This window comes from Hemiscyllium ocellatum, chromosome 3 (assembly GCF_020745735.1).
Source record: "Hemiscyllium ocellatum isolate sHemOce1 chromosome 3, sHemOce1.pat.X.cur, whole genome shotgun sequence".
NCBI classification, from domain to species: domain Eukaryota; kingdom Metazoa; phylum Chordata; class Chondrichthyes; order Orectolobiformes; family Hemiscylliidae; genus Hemiscyllium; species Hemiscyllium ocellatum.
The window spans coordinates 6,292,373-6,312,568 of record NC_083403.1 but is presented as its reverse complement, the minus strand read 5'-3'; the positions used below and the strand labels follow the sequence as shown (position 1 = coordinate 6,312,568).

General features: G+C 47.2%; 1 protein-coding gene across 1 annotated transcript; it reads left to right on the top strand.

Annotated features, from left to right (window-relative positions):
* Positions 1–931: 931 nt before the first annotated feature.
* srp9 (signal recognition particle 9) lies at positions 932–7,861 on the top strand. Its single transcript, XM_060855555.1, has 3 exons — positions 932–1,075; positions 6,486–6,554; positions 7,363–7,861. The coding sequence occupies exons 1-3, from the start codon at positions 1,004–1,006 to the stop codon at positions 7,480–7,482; spliced, it is 261 nt and encodes an 86-aa protein (XP_060711538.1). The 5' UTR covers positions 932–1,003; the 3' UTR covers positions 7,483–7,861.
* Positions 7,862–20,196: the final 12,335 nt, after the last annotated feature.

The window sequence follows — 20,196 nt, the reverse complement described above, 5'->3', positions numbered from 1 at the left end:
AAACTTGCGCCCACACCTCCACACTTGCTTCCCTCCAAGGCCCCAAGGGATCCTTCCATATCTGCCACAAGTTCACCTGTACCTCCACACACATCATCTATTGCATCCGCTGCACCCGATGTGGCCTCCTCTATATTGGTGAGACAGGCCGCTTACTTGCGGAACGCTTCAGAGAACACCTCCGGGCCGCCTGAACCAACCAACCCAATCACCCCGTGGCTCAACACTTTAACTCTCCCTCCCACTCCACCGAGGACATGCAGGTCCTTGGACTCCTCCACCGGCAGAACACAACTACACGACGGCTGGAGGAGGAGCGCCTCATCTTCCGCCTGGGAACCCTCCAACCACAAGGTATGAACTCAGATTTCTCCAGCTTCCTCATTTCCCCTCCCCCCACCTTGTCTCAGTCGGTTCCCTCAACTCAGCACCGCCCTCCTAACCTGCAATCCTCTTCCTGACCTCTCCGCCCCCACCCCACTCCGGCCTATCACCCTCACCTTGACCTCCTTCCACCTATCCCACCTCCATCGCCCCTCCCCCTAGTCCCTCCTCCCTACCCTTTATCTCAGCCTGCTTGGCTCTCTCTCTCTCTTATTCCTGATGAAGGGCTTATGCTCGAAACGTCGAATTCTCTATTCCTGAGATGCTGCCTGGCCTGCTGTGCTTTGACCAGCAACACATTTGCAGCTGTGATCTCCAGCATCTGCAGACCTCATTTTTTACATCCAGCCGTTTCCCCTAGTCACCATCCCTCTGTCCTGCAATTGGCTAACCCTCCTCGGCCACGTCGGAGTAATCTGTTCGCTAAATGGCTGGGCCCCAAGAAAGAGCCGCTGCGATTGGCTGGCGCTGGCACTGTACGGCGGAGTACTGCCGATGGTGATTGGTTGCCCCCTGGGGCGGGCCTTATATTGAGCAAGGCGTTGCCTGATTGGCTGTTGCTGGAGCGGTTGGGGCTGACTCACCGAAAGGGCCGGAGTCGGGAGCCTGGGCCGGGGCCATGACCTACATCCACAACTGGGAGGAATTTGTAAAAGCGGCCGAAAAGCTGTGTCTGACGGAGCCAATGAAGGTACCGGCGGCGGGAGATAGTCGCTGCTCCATCTCCTTCCCCGCGCGCAGTCTCTCCATCCCCCTCAGAGACAGGGGGGTAACTCGGGAGAAGGTAGGACCACTCCAGCATCAAGGAGGGGACTAGGGCCTGGCGCCAGAGGATGTGGGTGAGATCCTGATTGGTTACTCTGCGTCAATATTCACCCAGCAGATGGATATGGAGGTGTGTGTGCAGCATGCTGACATGCTCGGGCATTTTGAGGTCACCAGAGAAATGGTGTTGGGTTTCCTGAAGAGCATGAAGGTGGATGAGCCTGCAGGGACTGGTGCTGTCTGCTCCGGGTTATTGAGAGGCGAGAGAGGAGATTTGCTGAGGCCTTGACTAAGACCTTCCATATCCTCATGGGCCACTGAGCAGACCCCAGGAGACTGACGAGTAGCTCCTGTTGTTCATCTGTTAGTGGGTGGCACGGTGGCACAGTGGTTAGCACTGCTGCCTCACAGCACCAGGGACCCCGGTTCAATTCCTGACTCAGGCGACTGTGTGGAGTTTGCATGTTCTCCCCGTGTCTGTGTGGGTTTCCTCCGGGTGCTCCGGTTTCCTCCCACAGTCCAAAGATGTGCGGGTCAGGTGAATTGGCTGTAGTGTTAGGTAAGGGGTAAATGTAGGGATATGGGTGAGTTGCGCTTCGGCGGGTCGATGTGGACTTGGGCCGAAGGGCCTGTTTCCACACTGTATGTAATGTTCGGCAAGGGAAATGGGGAGTATCCAGGTAATTATAGACCAGTGAGTCTCATGGCAGTGGTTGGGATGCTATCGGATAGAATTCCTACGGATAGGATTTACGCCCATTTGGAAAAGCATGGACTAATTAGGGACAGTCAGCAAGGTATATCTTACAAACTCGATTGCTCACCTTCGTCACCTCAACAAATTCAATGAGGGTACAGCAGTGGATGTTGTCTAACTGGATTTTAGTAAAGCTTTTGACAAGGTAGTCGAGAGTGTGGTGCTAAGCACAGCAGGTCAGGCAGCATCCAAGGAGCAGGAGAATCGACGTTTCTGGCAAAAGCCCATAGATCATAAAACAATACAGCACAGAACAGGCCTTTTGGCCCTCGCTGGTGCGCCGACCTGTGAACAATTCTCACCTCATCCCCCTACATTATCCTATCATCCATGTGCTTATCCTTTCCCAGGAATAAGGCTTGTGGGTAGGGGGTGTGGTGTCGAGAGATAAATGGAAGAGGGTTGGGGTTAGGGAGAGGTAGCTGGGAAAGCGATTAGGTAGTTGAAGATGATAGGTCGGAGGGGACAGTGATGGACTGGTCTGGCGGGCATTGCTGAGTTGGAGGCTTGGGACTGTATAATGTCGGGGGAAGGGAAATGAGGAAGTTGTTGGATAAATGTGGATTACAGGGTCCCAAGGCAGAACATGAGGTGTTCCTCCTCTAGGTGTTGGGTGCGGGTGTCCCAGTGATGTTCGTTTCAGAGAATCTCTGGGACACCTGCACCCACCAACCCAACAGCCCTGTGGCTGAATACTTCAACTCCCCCTCCTACTCTGTCAAGGACATGCAGGTCCTGGACTGCCGAACCGTTACCACCCGACACCTGGAGGAGGAAACTCCTCCCTGTTCTGTCTTGAGTCCTTGCAACGTGGGATAAATGTGAATTTCAACAGCTGCCCCCTCTGACCTATCACCTTCTCCCTCACCTTCATCCACTTATTGCCTTCCCAGCTACCTTTCTCCTGTTCCCCTGTCCCCCCTCCCCAATTTATCTCTCAGCCCTGACCCACAAGCCTCATTCCTGATGAAGAGCTTATGCCCAAAATGTCAATTCTCCTGTTCCTCAAATGCTGCCTGACCTGCTGTACTTTTGCAGCACACACTCTTGACTCTGATTTCCAGCAACTGTAGTCCTCACTTTCTCCTATTTGATTTCGACAAAGTACCTCATGGTCGGCTTATTCAGAAGATTAGAATGCATAGAATCCACGGTGACTTGGCTGTGTGGATTCACAATTGACTTCTTCATAGAAGGCAGAGGGTAGTGGTGGAAGGGTGTTTTTTTCAGGCTGGAGGTCTGTGACTAGTGGTGGTCTGCAGGGATCTGTACTGGGACCTCTGTTTGTGACTTGAATGACTGGCGGGTTAGTAAGTTTGCAGACAATACAAAGATCTGTGGAATCAAGGATAGCGTAGAAGATTGTCCAAGGATACAGTGGGATATAAATCATTTGCAGATATGGGTGGAGAAATGATGGATAGCCTTTAATCTGGGTGAGTGTGAGGTGCTGCAGTTTTGAAGATCAGATGTTAAGGAAAAGTATACAGTTAATGGCAGGACCCTGAACAGCATTGATGTGCAGAGGGAGCCTTGGCGTTCGAGTCCATCGCTCCCTGAAAGTGGCCACACAACTAGATAGGGTAGTAAAGAAGGTGCATGGTGTGTTTGTCTTTATTGGTCAGTGAATTGAGTACAAGAATCAGGATCAAGAGTGGTGCTGGAAAAACACGGCAGGTCAGGCAGCATTCGAGGAGCAGGAAAATCGACATTTCCGGTGAAAACCCTTCATCAGAACTTGACTCTGATCTCCAGCATCTGCAGTCCTCATTTCACCGATAAGACTCAGGATGTCATGTTGCAGCTTCGTAAGACTTTGGTTTGGCCATACTTAGTGTATTGTGTTCAATCCCAGTTGCCACATTTACAGGAAGGATATGGAGGCTTTAGAGAGGGTGCAGAAGAGGTTAATCAGAATGCTGCCTGAATTAGAGTATGAACCATAAGCAGAGTCCAGAAAACCTCTGGCGTGGCTGAGACTTGATAGAAGTCTATCAAATTGAGATGCATAGATAAGGTTGATGGTCTGCAGCTTTTTTTCCCAGAAATGAAAAATCTAAAACTAGGGGCCATGCATTTAAGATGAGAGGGGGATAGTTATTTTACACTGTGGTAGGAGTCTGGAATGTGCTGCCAGTGATGGTGGTGGAGGGAGATATGCTGGGGTGTTTAAGAGACTTCTAGAGAAGTACATGAATATGGGCCAAGATTAGACAGAAAGGATTAGTTTAACTTGGTGTCATGTTCGGCACAACGTTGTGGACTGAAAGGACCGTTGCAAACGTGTTGCTGGTCAAAGCACAGCAGGCCAGGCAGCATCTCAGGAATAGAGAATTCGCGTTTCGAGCGTAAGCCCTTCATCAGGAATAAGAGAGAGTAGCCAAGCAGGCTAAGATAAAAAGTAGGGAGGAGGGACTAGGGGGAGGGGCAATGGAGGTGGGATAGGTGGAAGGAGGTCAAGGTGAGGGTGATAGGCCGGAGTGGGATGGGGGCGGAGAGGTCAGGAAGAGGATTGCAGGTTAGGAGGGCGGTGCTGAGTTGAGGGAACCGACTGAGACAAGGTGGGGGGAGGGGAAATGAGGAAACTGGAGAAATCTGAATTCATACCTTGTGGTTGGAGGGTTCCCAGGCGGAAGATGAGGCGCTCCTCCTCCAGCCGTCGTGTTGTTATGTTCTGCCGGTGGAGGAGTCCAAGGACCTGCATGTCCTCGGTGGAGTGGGAGGGAGTTAAAGTGTTGAGCCACGGGGTGATTGGGTTGGTTGGTTCGGGCGGCCCGGAGGTGTTCTCTGAAGCGTTCCGCAAGTAAGCGGCCTGTCTCACCAATATAGAGGAGGCCACATCGGGTGCAGCGGATGCAATAGATGATGTGTGTGGAGGTACAGGTGAACTTGTGGCGGATATGGAAGGATCCCTTGGGGCCTTGAAGGGAAGTGAGTGTGGAGGTGTGGGCGCAAGTTTTACATTTCCTGCGGTTGCAGGGGAAGGTGCCGGGGGTGGAGGTTGGGTTGGTGGGGGGTGTGGATCTGACGAGGGAGTCACGAAGGGAGTGGTCCTTGCGGAACGCTGATAGGGGAGGGGAGGGAAATATATCCTTGGTGGTGGGACTCCTCCACCGGCAGAACATAACACGACTGCTGGAGGAGGAGCGCCTCATCTTCCGCCTGGGAACCCTCCAACCACAAGGTATGAATTCAGATTTCTCCAGTTTCCTCATTCCCTCCCCCCCCCCCCCCCCCCCCCCCCCCTTGTCTCAGTCGGTTCCCTCAACTCAGCACCGCCCTCCTAACCTGCAATCCTCTTCCTGACCTCTCCGCCCCCACCCCACTCCGGCCTATCACCCTCACCTTGACCTCCTTCCACCTATCCCACCTCCATCGCCCCTCCCCCTAGTCCCTCCTCCCTACCTTTTATCTTAGTCTGCTTGGCTACTCTCTTATTCCTGATGAAGGGTTTATGCTCGAAACGTCGAATTCTCTATTCCTGAGATGCTGCCTGGCCTGCTGTGCTTTGACCAGCAACACGTTTGCAGCTGTGATCTCCAGCATCTGCAGACCTCATTTTTTTACTGAAAGGACCGTTCCTGTGCTGTACTGTTCTGTTCTAATAATGCTCTGTTAAATCTACCAATGATCAAGGTCAGGCCAAATGGCCTATAATTTCCTGTCTTCTGCCTCTTTGCTTTCTTAGACTGAGTGTTACATTAGGCTCTTTCCAGGTCTTTGGGATGCTCCCTGACTCCAGTGGTTCCTGAAAATCGCCACCAATGCCTCCACAACCTCCTCAGCCTTCTCCTTCAGAACCCTTCAGTGTAGTCCATCTAGATTGGTGACTATCCACCTTCGAACCTTTCAGATTTCTCAGCACCACCATCTTGGTAATGACCACTGCACTCGCTCTTTCTGACTGTGTTGAAGTTTTAGTATAATGCTGGTGTCTTCTACTGTGAAAATTGGCGCAAAGTACTTCAGTTCCTCTGCCTTTCTTTGTTCCCCATTACTACTTCTCCAGCCTCATTTTCTAAAAGTCCTGTGTCCATTGGGCTCCAAGATTAATTTTAGTATCTTTCAAGAAAACTTGTGCAATCTTTTATATTACTGGCTAACTGACTGCTCTCCCATTGCTTTTTTTAAAATATAAGACTTCCCTTTGATAGCCAGCCCTTCATCCTTGCCCCACCCCCAACTGGACACCCATTTTCCCCCAAGTAACACAGTAATATCAACTCTGATCTATTCTGCTAATTTTCCATTCACACACTCCCTCTAAACCTTTTCACTTCCCTATGTCCATGCCTCATGGGTATCCTCACCCCTGGTCACCAGTTGACTGTTCCACCACCACTATTAACTCCTCTCTGTCCATAGCAGCATTGTCTGTCTGTATTTCTCTTGCGATTAACTTAAGAGCATCTGCTCCTACACACAATGTCACTCTGTGGTATCCACCACAAATTTTCCTGGACATCCCTCTCCCAATAGCCACCCACCCAATGCTCTTCTGCTTCATGTGCCCCCACCAAACTCCCAATATCTGTCACCTGCCCAGGAGTGGCAATTTACTGTGCCCTTTGTGTTGCAGGTTCGTGTGGTCATTAAGTATCGACACTGCGCTGGGCTTCTCTCTATGAAAGTGACTGATGATGTTGTGGTGAGTGTGTACTTCACATGTGATCCTGAACAATGTTTGTTGTCAGGACTAGCAGGGCCTGAAAGGAGAAAACTAACAGGGGACCCAGAAAAAGCTGAAACTTCTGAAATTTTTCATGGAAAGGCAATAAATAAGCTTCCTTTTGTGGAAATAGCATAACTCAAGGTCTTTTCAGCATAGGAAGACTGTAATAAGGAATTCGGAGACTTGTTTATCAAAAGTGAGGAGAATGTGGGGTGAGCTTGTTCCCACAGAGTGAACCGAGTGTACAGTATAATGGAGAAACATGACAAGCTGACCAGACAGAAAGGAACAGGCTCACGACGGTTGATGTAGAGGAGGCAGGTTGGGAGGGTTTTGAATGCAGCATTCCTCCAGCATTAAACCCGATGGGATCCAATGGATTGTTTTGTGCTACACGAGTGACAAATCCTAGAATCCCAACTCTGGTTACGAAGGGAAAGGATGAACCCAGAAATAAATCGAGCAATAAACATCTGTACTCAGGTGTAAATGTGGAATTTGTTACCACCAGAAGTGATTGTGACTTATTGTGAGTAATTGTAATTGCATTTAAGGAGAGGCATGTTAAGCCTGTTTTAGAGAGGAGTATGTGGATATGTTGCTGGAGTGGGAGGAAGCAGGTGGAGTTTATTATAAACAGACTAGGAGGGGCAAATGGCCTGTTTCTTCACTCTGGGTCCTTGTGCATTGTTGACTGTAATAATGTTTTGAGGGGACACTCATCTCCATACCATCTTCTTCTCCCTCCTCCTCCCTTTTCCTCTTCCCTATGCACACTTTCTAGTGTCTACAATACAAGACAGACCAAGCTCAGGATGTGAAGAAGTTCGAGAAGTTCCAGAACCAGTTGATGCGTCTTATGGTTTCCCGAGAATCTCGCAGCAACCTGATGGAGATGGACTAAGGAGCAGTGTTTGTTGCTGAGCCTACTTCAGGAAGGGCTAAAGAGAACTTGTGTGCAGAGGACCGATTTAAAAATGCAAGTCTGAAAGGCTGATACAGGTTTTGAATGGAGGTGTGAGTGTCTTTAGAGGATCGAGTCTGAGGATGGAGATTGAAGATTACCCAAGGAGACTGCAATGAGAGTCTTTATTGCAGCTGGCTAGAGCAGGGATGGTAAAGGTGGTAAGGCTGATGTCCCTGTGAATTCTGGCCATGTTTGTGTTAGTGTCTGCAGTCAAGGTAATCTCCTTTTCTTTCCATAATCCTCCTGAGTTTGAAATTCATGAGAATCTGTCAATTAATGTCAGAGCTAGGTACTAAAATAAATGGTCTTGGCGGAACCTGCCTCATCTTTTATTCTGACTGTCTACACAAACACAGCCCTGCACTCTCTGAAGAGGATTTGTAGACCTCCGTCAGCAGCTTTATGCTCCCTCATGGGAGGAGACTGGTTTCGTTCATTCATTGGGTAAAATTTCCTGTCGTGAATGTGATGTCTCCAGAATTTGGATTGCTATATTTTCTATCAATGGCGACTCAGCATTTTGTTTTGTTTGGGAACCCTGTACTCGAATGAATTTTGTTGCTTTACCTGCTTAGTGCTTCGTTTACTAACACATGGTTGATGTCTAACCCTCAGTTAACAACACACAACAGGTTATCTGGTCATAGTTATGATGTTAACTGTATTCATAAAACATATTAGCAGAGTATAGGTGTTAGCCTGTGAACTGACACAACCAAAGCAGAAGTAGAATGTTGATGTGACCCAAATGTCAGACAGAAATCTGCTATATATTTGGCTGGGTTTCTGCAGCACTTGCTTATGTTTCAGATTTCCAGCATCCATAATTTTTTTTTCCCTTTTTCCTTTTTCTCCTACTTGTCTAACTCAGCCACTTGTTTGTCATTTGAATGAATTCCCAGTCAGCTGAATCTAGCTAAGTTTATCTCAGCAAGATTTCCGCACAGTTACTGTCAGTGGCAGAGCTAACTTCAGACATTGACAGACCATTCCTCATGACTTCTGCTCACCCATTCCCAGTTCCTATCCCTGGGCTATGGAGCTTCAAATGCCGCACAGAGCCATAGTGACATTTTCTCCTGCACTGTGTGTAAAAGCAAGAATCAACACTGAACAATGCTGTTTTTCTGGACCTTTCTTGCCCCATTTTTTCCTGGATTTTTGTGTTCAGATGTTCCCAGATGTAAGGTGGATATCCAGGCACTTTTAAAAGATTCCAGGATTTCTACTTCCAGTAAGCTTTCAGGCAGTGTATTTCACACCTATTGGTTGGAACCATTTTCCTCCTCCTGTCTCATCTTCCCAATCCCTTTAAGTCTAATCGTTGCTAAGGGAAATAAGTGAGTTCTTCCTATTCTCCTCCATCCCAGCCCCTCTCATCACTTACACAAATCTCTCCATAGCTGCCTCTGTTCTAGAAGGAAACAGCCCAGGCCTATCTGACTCTTTCTTGTTGCTGCAGTTTCCTAGAGCCGCACTCTTCAAAGACAAAGGATGTAATTGCAAGTGATCAGTATTGCACACTGCACTCAAGTGTGGCCTATCCAGTATTATATTTATCACCAGGATAACCTCCTTGCTTTTATGTTCTGATACCTTGACTAATGAAGGAAAAGATTCCATATGCCACCTTAACCACTTCATTGACTTCTGCTCCATTCAGGGATCAGTAAAAGGTGACTTCACCTACCCTCACAGTATCTTTCAACTTATTGTGGATTCTCTTGCCTTTTTTGGTCTCCTCCAGTACATCACTTCTCACTTCCCTTGACTGAGTTCCATTTGCCCCTTTCTGCCCAACTGACTTTAGCATAACATGAGCAGCTCATTTGAGAGTATTTCTCATCTTTAAAGTATATAAGGCTGGAAACTTGTGTTTAGGTCTCATCCTTTTTCTTAGAAGGATGATTTTAGTGTGTAGGAGAAAAATTGGTTGGAAGGACTGTTATTCTGAGCTTTTTGTTTCTTTATTTTTCTGATTTTGTTTTCCTAAGCAATTGTACTTAAGAATCTGTATCCAGGCACTTCCTATCTAAAATGGTCCCATAAGTGGCAACTTGTAAATTTTTTTTCACTGCATTCATTTGAGTACATGACCATAAAGTTAATTCTCAGATTCTAGTGATCAGCGATCAATCCAGTTTTTGGGGGTATCTGTCTTGCTGTATGTGTAAACTAAGACCTCTCCGTTCTAATTCATCTGTAACCCTTGTATCGCTGTTTGTCCAAATAGCTATTTACAATTTGCTATAAATTCAGGCCACATGCTTTTCAAACATGTAGTAATCCTTCAAAATACTGGGTTTAAAGTTCTTTCTCACTTCACTCCACAATTTCAGAAAGCAGAATAATGAAAAGAAACAGTCTTTATAATAGCTGTTGTATTGGACAAAGAATAAATCCAGAGCTAATGGGGGCATGTATGTAAAGGCAGTACATGTGTTATGGGAGACTTTACTCTCCTTTTAGACTGGAAAAATCAGATTTTTAAAAATTCATTCATGGCCAGGCAGCATTTATTGACTCGCTAATTACCTAGAAGTCGACTGCATTGCTACGGGTCTGGGGTCACACGTAGGCCAGACCAGGTCAGCATAGCAGTTTCCTTCCCTTCTTGACCATCAGAAAGGGATTCAGGGCCATTGTTAGATTCTTAATTGTAGGGTTTTTTTTTTTTTAAAAATTGAATTCAACTTCCAACATCTGCCATGGTAGACTTTGAACCCAGGTTCCCAGAACGTTGGCTGGGTCAACAATCCAGCAATAATACCACCATTCACATAGGTAGCCATGTGGAACAATTCATAGAACATAGTTGGGACAGCTTCTTAGAACAAAATGCTGTGCATCCAACCAAGGGTCAGGTAACTTCAGATCTGTAATATGTAATAAATTATCTCTCAATAAATGATCCCTAAAAAGTGACCAGAATATTTAAGGAATTTGGATTTAGTTTGAGTGAGAAATGTGAGTTGTGTATGACTGTGCCGCATGTAAATAAGGGTAATTTCAGTGGGACTGAAAAAGTGCAACAGGTCAGGCAGCATCCAAGGAGCAGGCAAATCGATGTTTTTGGGCATAAGCCCTTATGCCTGAAACGTTGATTCTCCTGTTCCTTGGATGCTGCCTGACCTGCTGTGCTTTTCTAGCAATACATTTGTTAGCTCTGATCTCCAACAGCTGCAGTCCTCACTTTCTCCTAATTTCAGTGGGAGGAGAGCAGAGTCGAGTGGGATGTTAATGCTGGACAAGTCTGAACTTGTGCTGAAACCTAATTTGATAGATCATATTTTGTTTTGGTTTCAACAATTGGTCTCTCTCTGAAACATAGGCATTTAATGTAACTGATTCTGCTTTGACAATAAAACCAAAATTTCTTAATAAAAGAAGTGAAGATAAGTTAGCACAAACCAAACTTTAAAACCAGCATTGCCTCTCATTTTCTTCCTGGCTGAAGAGGCCTCTATGTGGGTCAGCAGCTTCCAGCATGGGAAGTTAGTGCCTCAATTAACATTTCAGCACCATCCCCATGCACCATGGGTTTAGAGAGAATGGTGCGTATAACACCAATACTTTGTAGAGAAGGCTGATAGGATTTAATTAATAATAAATCAAGGAGAAAAGAGGGGCGAAGGAAACAAATACAAGAATCGCTAGATGATAAGTATTAGGAAAACTAAGGGGCAAAGACCGATAAATCCCCTGGATCTGATGGTTTGTGCCCTAGGATTTTAAAGGAAGTAGTTACAGAGAGCGTGGACACGCTGGCAGTAATCATCCAAGAATCCTTAGATTCTGGAAAAATCCCAGAAGATTAGAAAACTGTCAGTGCAATACCTTTATTCAAAAAGAGAGGGAAACAACATCTGTCAGTGGGAAAATATCAGAGCTTATTAAAAAGGGTGTAACAGAACATTTAGAAATAAATACAATGATCAAGCAGAGGCAGTTTGGCTTCATGAGGGGAAAATCATGCCTGACAAATTTTACTATAATTCTTTGAGGAGGTATCATGCAAGATAGATAAAGGGATGTAATTTATCTGGAATTCCCTAAGATCAGCATCCATGATATTGGAGGTAGTGACATGATAAAGGAATTAACCAACTAACAACGTATAGAATTTAGATGTAGGGATCATTTTCAGGATGGCACTCTGTAACTAATGAAGTGCCACAAGGATCCGTTCTTGGGCCACAATTATTTGCGATATATGTTACTGATGACGTAAGCGCAATGTACTAAGTTTGTGAATGATAGAAAATAGGTGCAAAGGCAAATAGTCCTCAGAGGGATTCATACAGGTTAGGGACTGGCGAGGCAATAGCCAGCTGGTATTATCACTAGACTATTAATCCAGAAACTCAGCTAATGTTCAGGAGACCCAGGTTAGAATCACAGCAGATGGTGGAATTTGAATTCAGTAAAAAATAAACCTGGAATTAAGAATCTACGGATGACCATTAATCCATTGTCGATTTGGAAAAATCTATCTGGTTCTCCAATTCCCTTTAGTGAAGGAAGTTTACCGTCCTCACCTGGTTTGGCCTACATGTGACTCCAGACCCACAGAAATGTGGTTGACTCTCAATCACCCTCTGAAATGGCCTATCGAGCCACTCAGTTGTACCAATCGCGACAAAGTCTCAAAGAAATTAAACCGGATGGATCATCTGACATCCACCTCGGCAGCAGAAAAGACCATAACAGAAACAGCCCTGTCAAACCTGCAAAGTCCTCTTCACTGACGTCTGGGGGCGAGTGCTAACATTGGAAGAGCAGCCTCACCTTGGAGAGTGCAGGAGGGAATACCAGGAGCAGCACCAGTCATACATAAAAGTGAGGGGTAAACTTTGTGAAGCTGCCAGACAGGATGACTTGCATGCCACACAGCATAAGCAGCAAGTGATAAGCAGAACTAAGTAATTCCACAACCAGTGGATCAGATCAGCTCAGCTCTGAGGAAGGGTCACTGGACCTGAAACGTTACCTCTGATTTCTCTCACAGATGCTGCCAGACCTGCTGAGCTTTTACTGCGATTTCTGTTTTTGTATCAAATCTCGGCTCTGGAGTCCTGCCACATCCATTCGTGAAAATTACCCAACTCATTGCAGGAGGACGGTCCACAAATACCTCCATCCTCAATGATGGAAGAGCCCAGCACATCAGTACAAAAGATAAGGCTGAAGCTTTTGCAGCAATCATCAGCCAGAAGTACCCAGTGGATGATCCATCTCGGCCTACTCCAGTGGTCCCCAGCATCGCAGGTATAAGTTTTCAGCCAATTCGATTCACTCCAGGTGATCTCAGGAAATGGTTGGAGATACTGGATACTGTGGGCCCTGACAACATTTTCAGTAATAGTACTGAATACAAATGCCACTCCCTTGGCCAAGCTGTTCCAAAATGGTTATAGCACTGGCATCTACCTGACAATTTGGAATATTGCCCACGCATGTCCCTTACAGGGTAGATGCAGAGACGTTGTTTCCTCTTGTGGGAAGAGTTTAAAACTAGAGGGCATAAACTCAGATTAAAGAGTTAAAAAATGAGGTCTGCAGATGCTGGAGATCATAGCTGCAAATGTGTTGCTGGTCAAAGCACAGCAGGCCAGGCAGCATCTCAGGAATAGAGAATTCGACGTTTCGAGCATAAGCCCTTCATCAGGAATAAGAGAGAGAGAGCCAAGCAGGCTAAGATAAAAGGTAGGGAGGAGGGACTAGGGGGAGGGGCGATGGAGGTGGGATAGGTGGAAGGAGGTCAAGGTGAGGGTGATAGGCCGGAGTGGGGTGGGGGCGGAGAGGTCAGGAAGAGGATTGCAGGTTAGGAGGGCGGTGCTGAGTTGAGGGAACCGACTGAGACAAGGTGGGGGGAGGGGAAATGAGGAAGCTGGAGAAATCTGAATTCATATCTTGTGGATGGAGGGTTCCCAGGCGGAAGATGAGGCGCTCCTCCTCCAGCCGTCGTGTAATTGTGTTCTGCCGGTGGAGGAGTCCAAGGACCTGCATGTCCTCGGTGGAGTGGGAGGGAGAGTTGAAGTGTTGAGCCACGGGGTGATTGGGTTGGTTGGTTCGGGCGGCCCGGAGGTGTTCTCTGAAGCGTTCCGCAAGTAAGCGGCCTGTCTCACCAATATAGAGGAGGCCACATCGGGTGCAGCGGATGCAATAGATGATGTGTGTGGAGGTACAGGTGAACTTGTGGCGGATATGGAAGGATCCCTTGGGGCCTTGGAGGGAAGTGAGTGTGGAGGTGTGGGCGCAAGTTTTACATTTCCTGCGGTTGCAGGGGAAGGTGCCGGGGGTGGAGGTTGGGTTGGTGGGGGGTGTGGATCTGACGAGGGAGTCACGAAGGGAGTGGTCCTTGCGGAACGCTGATAGGGGAGGGGAGGGAAATATATCCTTGGTGGTGGGGTCCGTTTGGAGGTGGCGGAAATGGCGGCGGATGATACGTTGTATGCGGAGGTTGGTGGGGTAGTAGGTGAGAACCAGTGGGGTTCTGTCTTGGTGGCGGTTGGAGGAGCGGGGCTCAAGGGCGGAGGAGCGGGAAGTGGAGGAGATGCGGTGGAGGGCATCGTCGATCACGTCTGGGGGGATTCTGCGGTCCTTGAAGAAGGAGGCCATCTGGGCTGTGCGGTGTTGGAATTGGTCCTCCTGGGAGCAGATGCGGCGGAGACGAAGGAATTGGGAATATGGGATGGCGTTTTTACAGGGGGCAGGGTGGGAGGAGGTGTAGTCCAGGTAGCTGTGGGAGTCAGTCGGTTTATAGTAGATGTCTGTGTTGAGTCGGTCGCCCGAGATAGAAATGGAAAGGTCTAGGAAGGGGAGGGAGGAGTCTGAGACAGTCCAGGTGAATTTCAGGTCGGGATGGAAGGTGTTAGTAAAGTTGATGAACTGTTCAACCTCCTCGTGGGAGCACGAGGCAGCGCCGATACAGTCATCGATGTAGCGGAGGAAAAGGTGGGGGGTGGTGCCAGTGTAGTTGCGGAAGATGGACTGTTCCACATATCCTACGAAGAGGCAGGCATAGCTGGGGCCCATGCGGGTGCCCATGGCAACTCCTTTAGTTTGGAGGAAGTGGGAGGATTGAAAAGAAAAGTTATTCAGGGTGAGGACCAGTTCAGTCAGTCGAAGGAGGGTGTCAGTGGAAGGGTACTGGTTGGTGCGGCGGGAAAGGAAGAAGCGGAGGGCTTTGAGTCCTTCGTGATGGGGGATGGAGGTGTACAAGGACTGGATGTCCATAGTGAAAATAAGGCGTTGGGGACCGGGGAAGCGAAAATCCTGGAGGAGGTGGAGGGCGTGGGTGGTGTCCCGAACGTAGGTGGGGAGTTCTTGGACTAAAGGGGACAGGACCGTGTCGAGGTATTGGGAGATAAGTTCGGTGGGGCAGGAGCAGGCTGAGACAATGGGTCGGCCAGGGCAGGCAGGTTTGTGGATTTTGGGCAGGAGGTAGAAACGGGCGGTGCGGGGTTGTGGGGCTATGAGGTTGGAGGCGGTGGATGGGAGATCCCCTGAGGTGATGAGGTCCTGGATGGTCTGGGAGATGATGGTTTGGTGGTGGGAGGTGGGGTCGTGGTCAAGGGGGCGATAAGAGGAGGCGTCCGCGAGCTGGCGTTTGGCTTCAGCGGTATAAAGGTCAGTGCGCCAAACTACCACCGCGCCTCCCTTGTCTGCGGGTTTGATGGTGAGGTTGGGATTGGAGCGGAGGGAGTGGAGGGCTGCACGTTCTGAGGGTGAGAGTTGGAGTGGGTGAGAGGGGTGGACAGGTTGAGTCGGTTAATGTAAAGAGTTGTCCAGTTACAATGGTGATGAGGAGAATTTCTTCCCTCAGAAGGGAGTGTCTGTGAAATGCTTTATCGCTGTCGAGGCTGGGTCATGTATATTCAAGACTGTAAAATACAGATTTTTAATCTGTTAGAGAATCAAGGGTTGTGGAGAAAAGGCAGAAATAAGAATAAGAAAAGGCTTTGTTGCCATGTGCTTTTCAATTAGTGCAGAGACATTTTCACTGTCTGTGCCACCTTGGGTACTGGGTACCTAAATACAGGTACTTTAAGTGTCATTACAGAATTGAAATAGTAAGAAAAAATCGATGAGCATGGGAATACAGAATTTAAAAAGTCCAGAATGCGAATAAAAAGTATCATTAAAGTTCATGAGTTGTAATTGTTTTTCACTAAATCCATGCCCACCGGGCTTCAGTACGTGAGATCTCGCTACATCCACGTGCTGACCTCTGACCTGGACACCCCTCCAGGACTCATCCGCCCTCAGCCGGCCTGAAGTTAGAGTTGAATGTTGTCAGAACTACTGTGATCTAGTTGAATGATGGACAGACTCAGGCTGAATGGTCTAGGCTGCTCTTAAATCTTGTGACGAGGGTACTGCAATTTATAACTGCCTTCCTCTCTACCAACCACGTGGCCATTTTTCCTGACTGCAGACTTCTTGACCACATCCTAAATGTTTCCATTCAAATCCTGCCTGCAACAGTAATAGAGTCACCAATTTTAAGGACATTTCAGTGGTCATTGGAAAAACATATGGATGAAAATGGAATAGTGTAGGTTAGATGAGCTTCAGATTGATTCCACAGTTCAGCGCAACATCAAGGGCTGAATGGCCTGTACTGCACTGTAATGTTCTATGTTCTAAATAATTAATATGGACAAAAGTCAGGGGGCTCTGGTAGTGAGCTCTGTGGGCCCACACTAGGTCTGATGCAGATCTGATGGTCTGAGTGGGGTTTTTCTGTGAAAATATCCTTCCTGTTGCAGAAGTCACCTGTCAGTCACTACCCTTTGCCTGCATCCCATCGGCTAATTTTATGGGCCATACTCTTTCCTTAGTTATCCTCTTGCTCCTAATAAATTGATGAAACATCTTTTGGTTCACCTTGAGGTTGTTTGCCAATATTCTTTCCTGCTTTCTGATTTCCTTTATAGTTTCACCCATCCACTTTGTATATCCTGCTGGTTTTACAGGTGAGTGAGTTCTGTGTCAGATGTGTTTTTTTACTTTTCTGTCTTCTCTTGTCCTGTAAGCTTCTCATCCTTCAGGAGGCTCTTCTATCATCCTTCCCATTTGTTTGTGACTCTGAATTCCATGAAACTCCCATTTGATTCCCTCCGACTGCCTTGACACTGATTTAACTTCAAGTAGCTGTTTCCAGTCCACTTTTTCAGAACTGCTCCTCAGTTTAGTAAAGTTTTGGCTCACACCAATTTAAAGTACAAGTTCTGTCCTATATTTGTCCATGTCACAATTATTTTAAAGTTAATTGAATTATTATCACTGACATCAAAATGCTCTCCCACTGCTACTCTGACCTGAGATTTAATCCTAAACTGCGCCCTTTCTTGTTGAATTTATTATTTTGGCAAGAAAAGTTCTCCAAAGTAGATGTTGAGAATTCTGCTCCCAACATTGCTTTCACAGTATTTCTATCCCACCTAAACTCCCAACCATTTCTCTGGCGGCAGTGGGCGGCACGGTGGCACAGTGGTTAGCACTGCTGCCTCACAGCGCCTGAGACCCGGGTTCAATTCCCGACTCGGGCGACTGACTGTGTGGAGTTTGCACGTTCTCCCCGTGTCTGCGTGGGTTTCCTCCGGGTGCTCCGGTTTCCTCCCACAGTCCAAAGATGTGCGGGTCAGGTGAATTGGCCATGCTAAATTGCCCGTAGTGTTAGGTAAGGGGTAAATGTAGGGGTATGGGTGGGTTTCGCTTCGGCGGGTCGGTGTGGACCTGTTGGGCCGAAGGGCCTGTTTCCACACTGTAAGTAATCTAATCTAATCTAATCAAATTCTAGACATACTAGTTTTACTACCTCTCTTGCCTGTTTAGGGTTCTGTGATACGCTCCCAGCAGAGTGACATTCCCTTTTATAATTCTCAGCTCAAACAACCTCATTTGATGATCCTTTTCCATTTCATCCTTCCTCACAGCTGACATTGTTTTTCTAACTAAAATTGTCACCCTGTCCTCCTCTATCCTCCTCTCTACCGTATCTAAAAACTCTACAACTAGTATCATTGAGTGCCAATTCTGTGCTTCTTTAAACTATGTTTCTGAAATAACTAAGATACAACTACCACGTTTTCTTTATGTGCTGCACTCCTTGCATTCATGTACATACCCTTGAACACTGCTAAACTCTCTTTGTTTTAATTCTCTAGTCGTTATTTCCCCTCCCTTCCATTTCTGCCTGTGTCCCATTTGAGTTCACCACATTTCCACCTGTCAAACTAGATTATTAGTCTATTGATCTAGTTATAGAGTCCTAGAGATGTACAGCACAGTTACAGACACTTTGTTCCGACTCGTCCATGCCGACCAGATTTCCCAACCCAATCTAGTCCCACTTGCCAGCACCTCACCCATATCCCTCCAAACTCTTCCTATTCAGATACCCATCCAGATGTCTTTTAAATGTTGCAATTGTACCAGCCTCCACCGCTTCCTCTGCCAGCTAATTCCATACTCGTACCACCCTCTGTGTGAAAAAGTTGTCCCTTAGATCTCTTTTATATCTTTTCCCTCTGACCCTAAACCTATGCCCTCTCGTTCTGGACTCCCCCACCCCAGGGAAGAGACTTTGTCTAGTTCTCCTAACCATGTCCCTCATAATTTTATAAACCTCTATAAGGTCACCCCTCAGCCTCCGACCTCCCTAGCCTATTCAACCTCTCCCTATTGCTCAAATCCTCCAACCCTGCCACCATTCTTGTAAATCTTTTCTGAACCTTTTCATGTTTCACAACATCTTTCCGATAGGAAGGAGACCAGAATTGCACACAATATTCCAACAGTGGCCTAACCAATGTCCTGTACAGCTGCAACACGACCTCCCAACCCCTGTACTCAATACTCTGACCAATAAAGGAAAGCATACCAAACGCTGCCTTCACTGTCCTATCTACCTGCGACTCCACTTTCAAGGAGCTTTGAACCTGCACTCCAAGGTGTCTTTGTTCAGCAACACTCCCTAGGACCTTACCATTAAGTGGAGTTGATAGATCTTTGATGGACAAGGGAGCCAAAGGCAATTGGAGGCTGTCTACAGTCAGATCAAGAATGTGTTGCTGGAAAAGCGCAACAGGTCAGGCAGCATCCAAGGAGCAGGAGAATCGAGGTTTCGGGCATAAGCCCTTCTTCAGCATTCCTGAAGAAGGGCTTATGCCCGAAACCTCGATTCTCCTGCTGCGCTTTTCCAGCAACACATTTTTCAGCTCTGATCTCCAACATCTACAGTCCTCCGATCAAGCACCATTTCATCAAGGCCTATTTCTTTTCCAAAGTCCTTAGTTCCTATGTAATTGGGAATTCTATGCACGGTCTAATCGATGAATAAATAACATTTAGAAGCACAAGGATCAGTTAAAGGGGTTAAGACTGGTTAATTTTGGACACCACACCTTACAAAGAGTATGTCAAAACCTCAAATGCTTCACCTATCTCCCACCTCTTTTTACTCTTTGACCAGGTTTTCAGCATCTATCCTAATCCACAGGGAGCCACATGGGAACACCACCCCGTGCAAATTCCTCTCCACGCCACTCATCGTCCTGACCTGCAAACATATCATGTTCCTTCACTGTCGCTGGGTGAAAATCCTGGAATTCCCTCCCCAACAGCATTGTGAGTATCCCTACAACACATGGACTGCTGTCGTTCAACAAGGCAGCCCAGCACCTTCTCAAGGGGCAACTAGGGACAAACAATAAATACTGACCCAACCAGTGACATTCACATCTCATGAATTTGTTAGAAACAATCTCCTTAGTGGTTCTGTGTCAAGTTCTGTTTGATAATTTAAAGGAGTTTTACTTTGTAGGTGGCGTAGAAACAGACTATTGGTTGTTGTTGTTGAAGCCCCTAACAGTAACAGGTGGAAGAATTAATTGGAATAATGACTGGTGGTACAATACTGCCACCAGGAGGTAGGAGACAGAATAACACCAACAGAAATGTCATGATTTGGCGATGCTGGTGTTGGACTGGTGTAGACAACCAGTTAATGAAGGAGCAACGCTCCGAAAGCAAGTGTGCTTCCAATTAAACCTGTTGGACTATAATCTGGTGTTGTGTGATTTTTAAGTTTCTGGAAGAAAGTGAAGATGCCAATGCTGGAGATCAGAGTCATGAGTGTGATGCTGGAAAAGCACAGCCAGTAAGGTAGCATCCAAGAAGTTTGAAAATCGACGCTTCGGGCATAAGCCCTTCATCAGGAATGAGGCTTGTGGGCCAAGGGGGCTGCGAAATAGATGGGGGGGGGTCGGGCTGGGGGCAATAAGTAGATGGAGCTGGAGGGTAATGGTAGGTTGGAGAGGAGGGTGGAGTGGATCGATGGGAAGGGAGATGCACAGGTACGATAGGTCAAGGGGATGGTGCCAAGTTGGAAGGTTGGATCTGAGATAAGCTGTGGGGAGGAGAAATGAGGAAACTGGTGAAATCCACATTCACCCCGTGTGGTTGGAGGGTCCCAAGGCAGAAGATGAGGCATTCTTCTTCCAGACAGCTAGGGTTTCACAAGACATTTCTGTTTGCACAATCTTGCTGTATATCTCTGGGGTGAAGAAATTACCATATCCTGAGAATAACATTTTATTCTGTTCAATTCAAGGTACCAGAGATTGAATGCAGTCAGATATT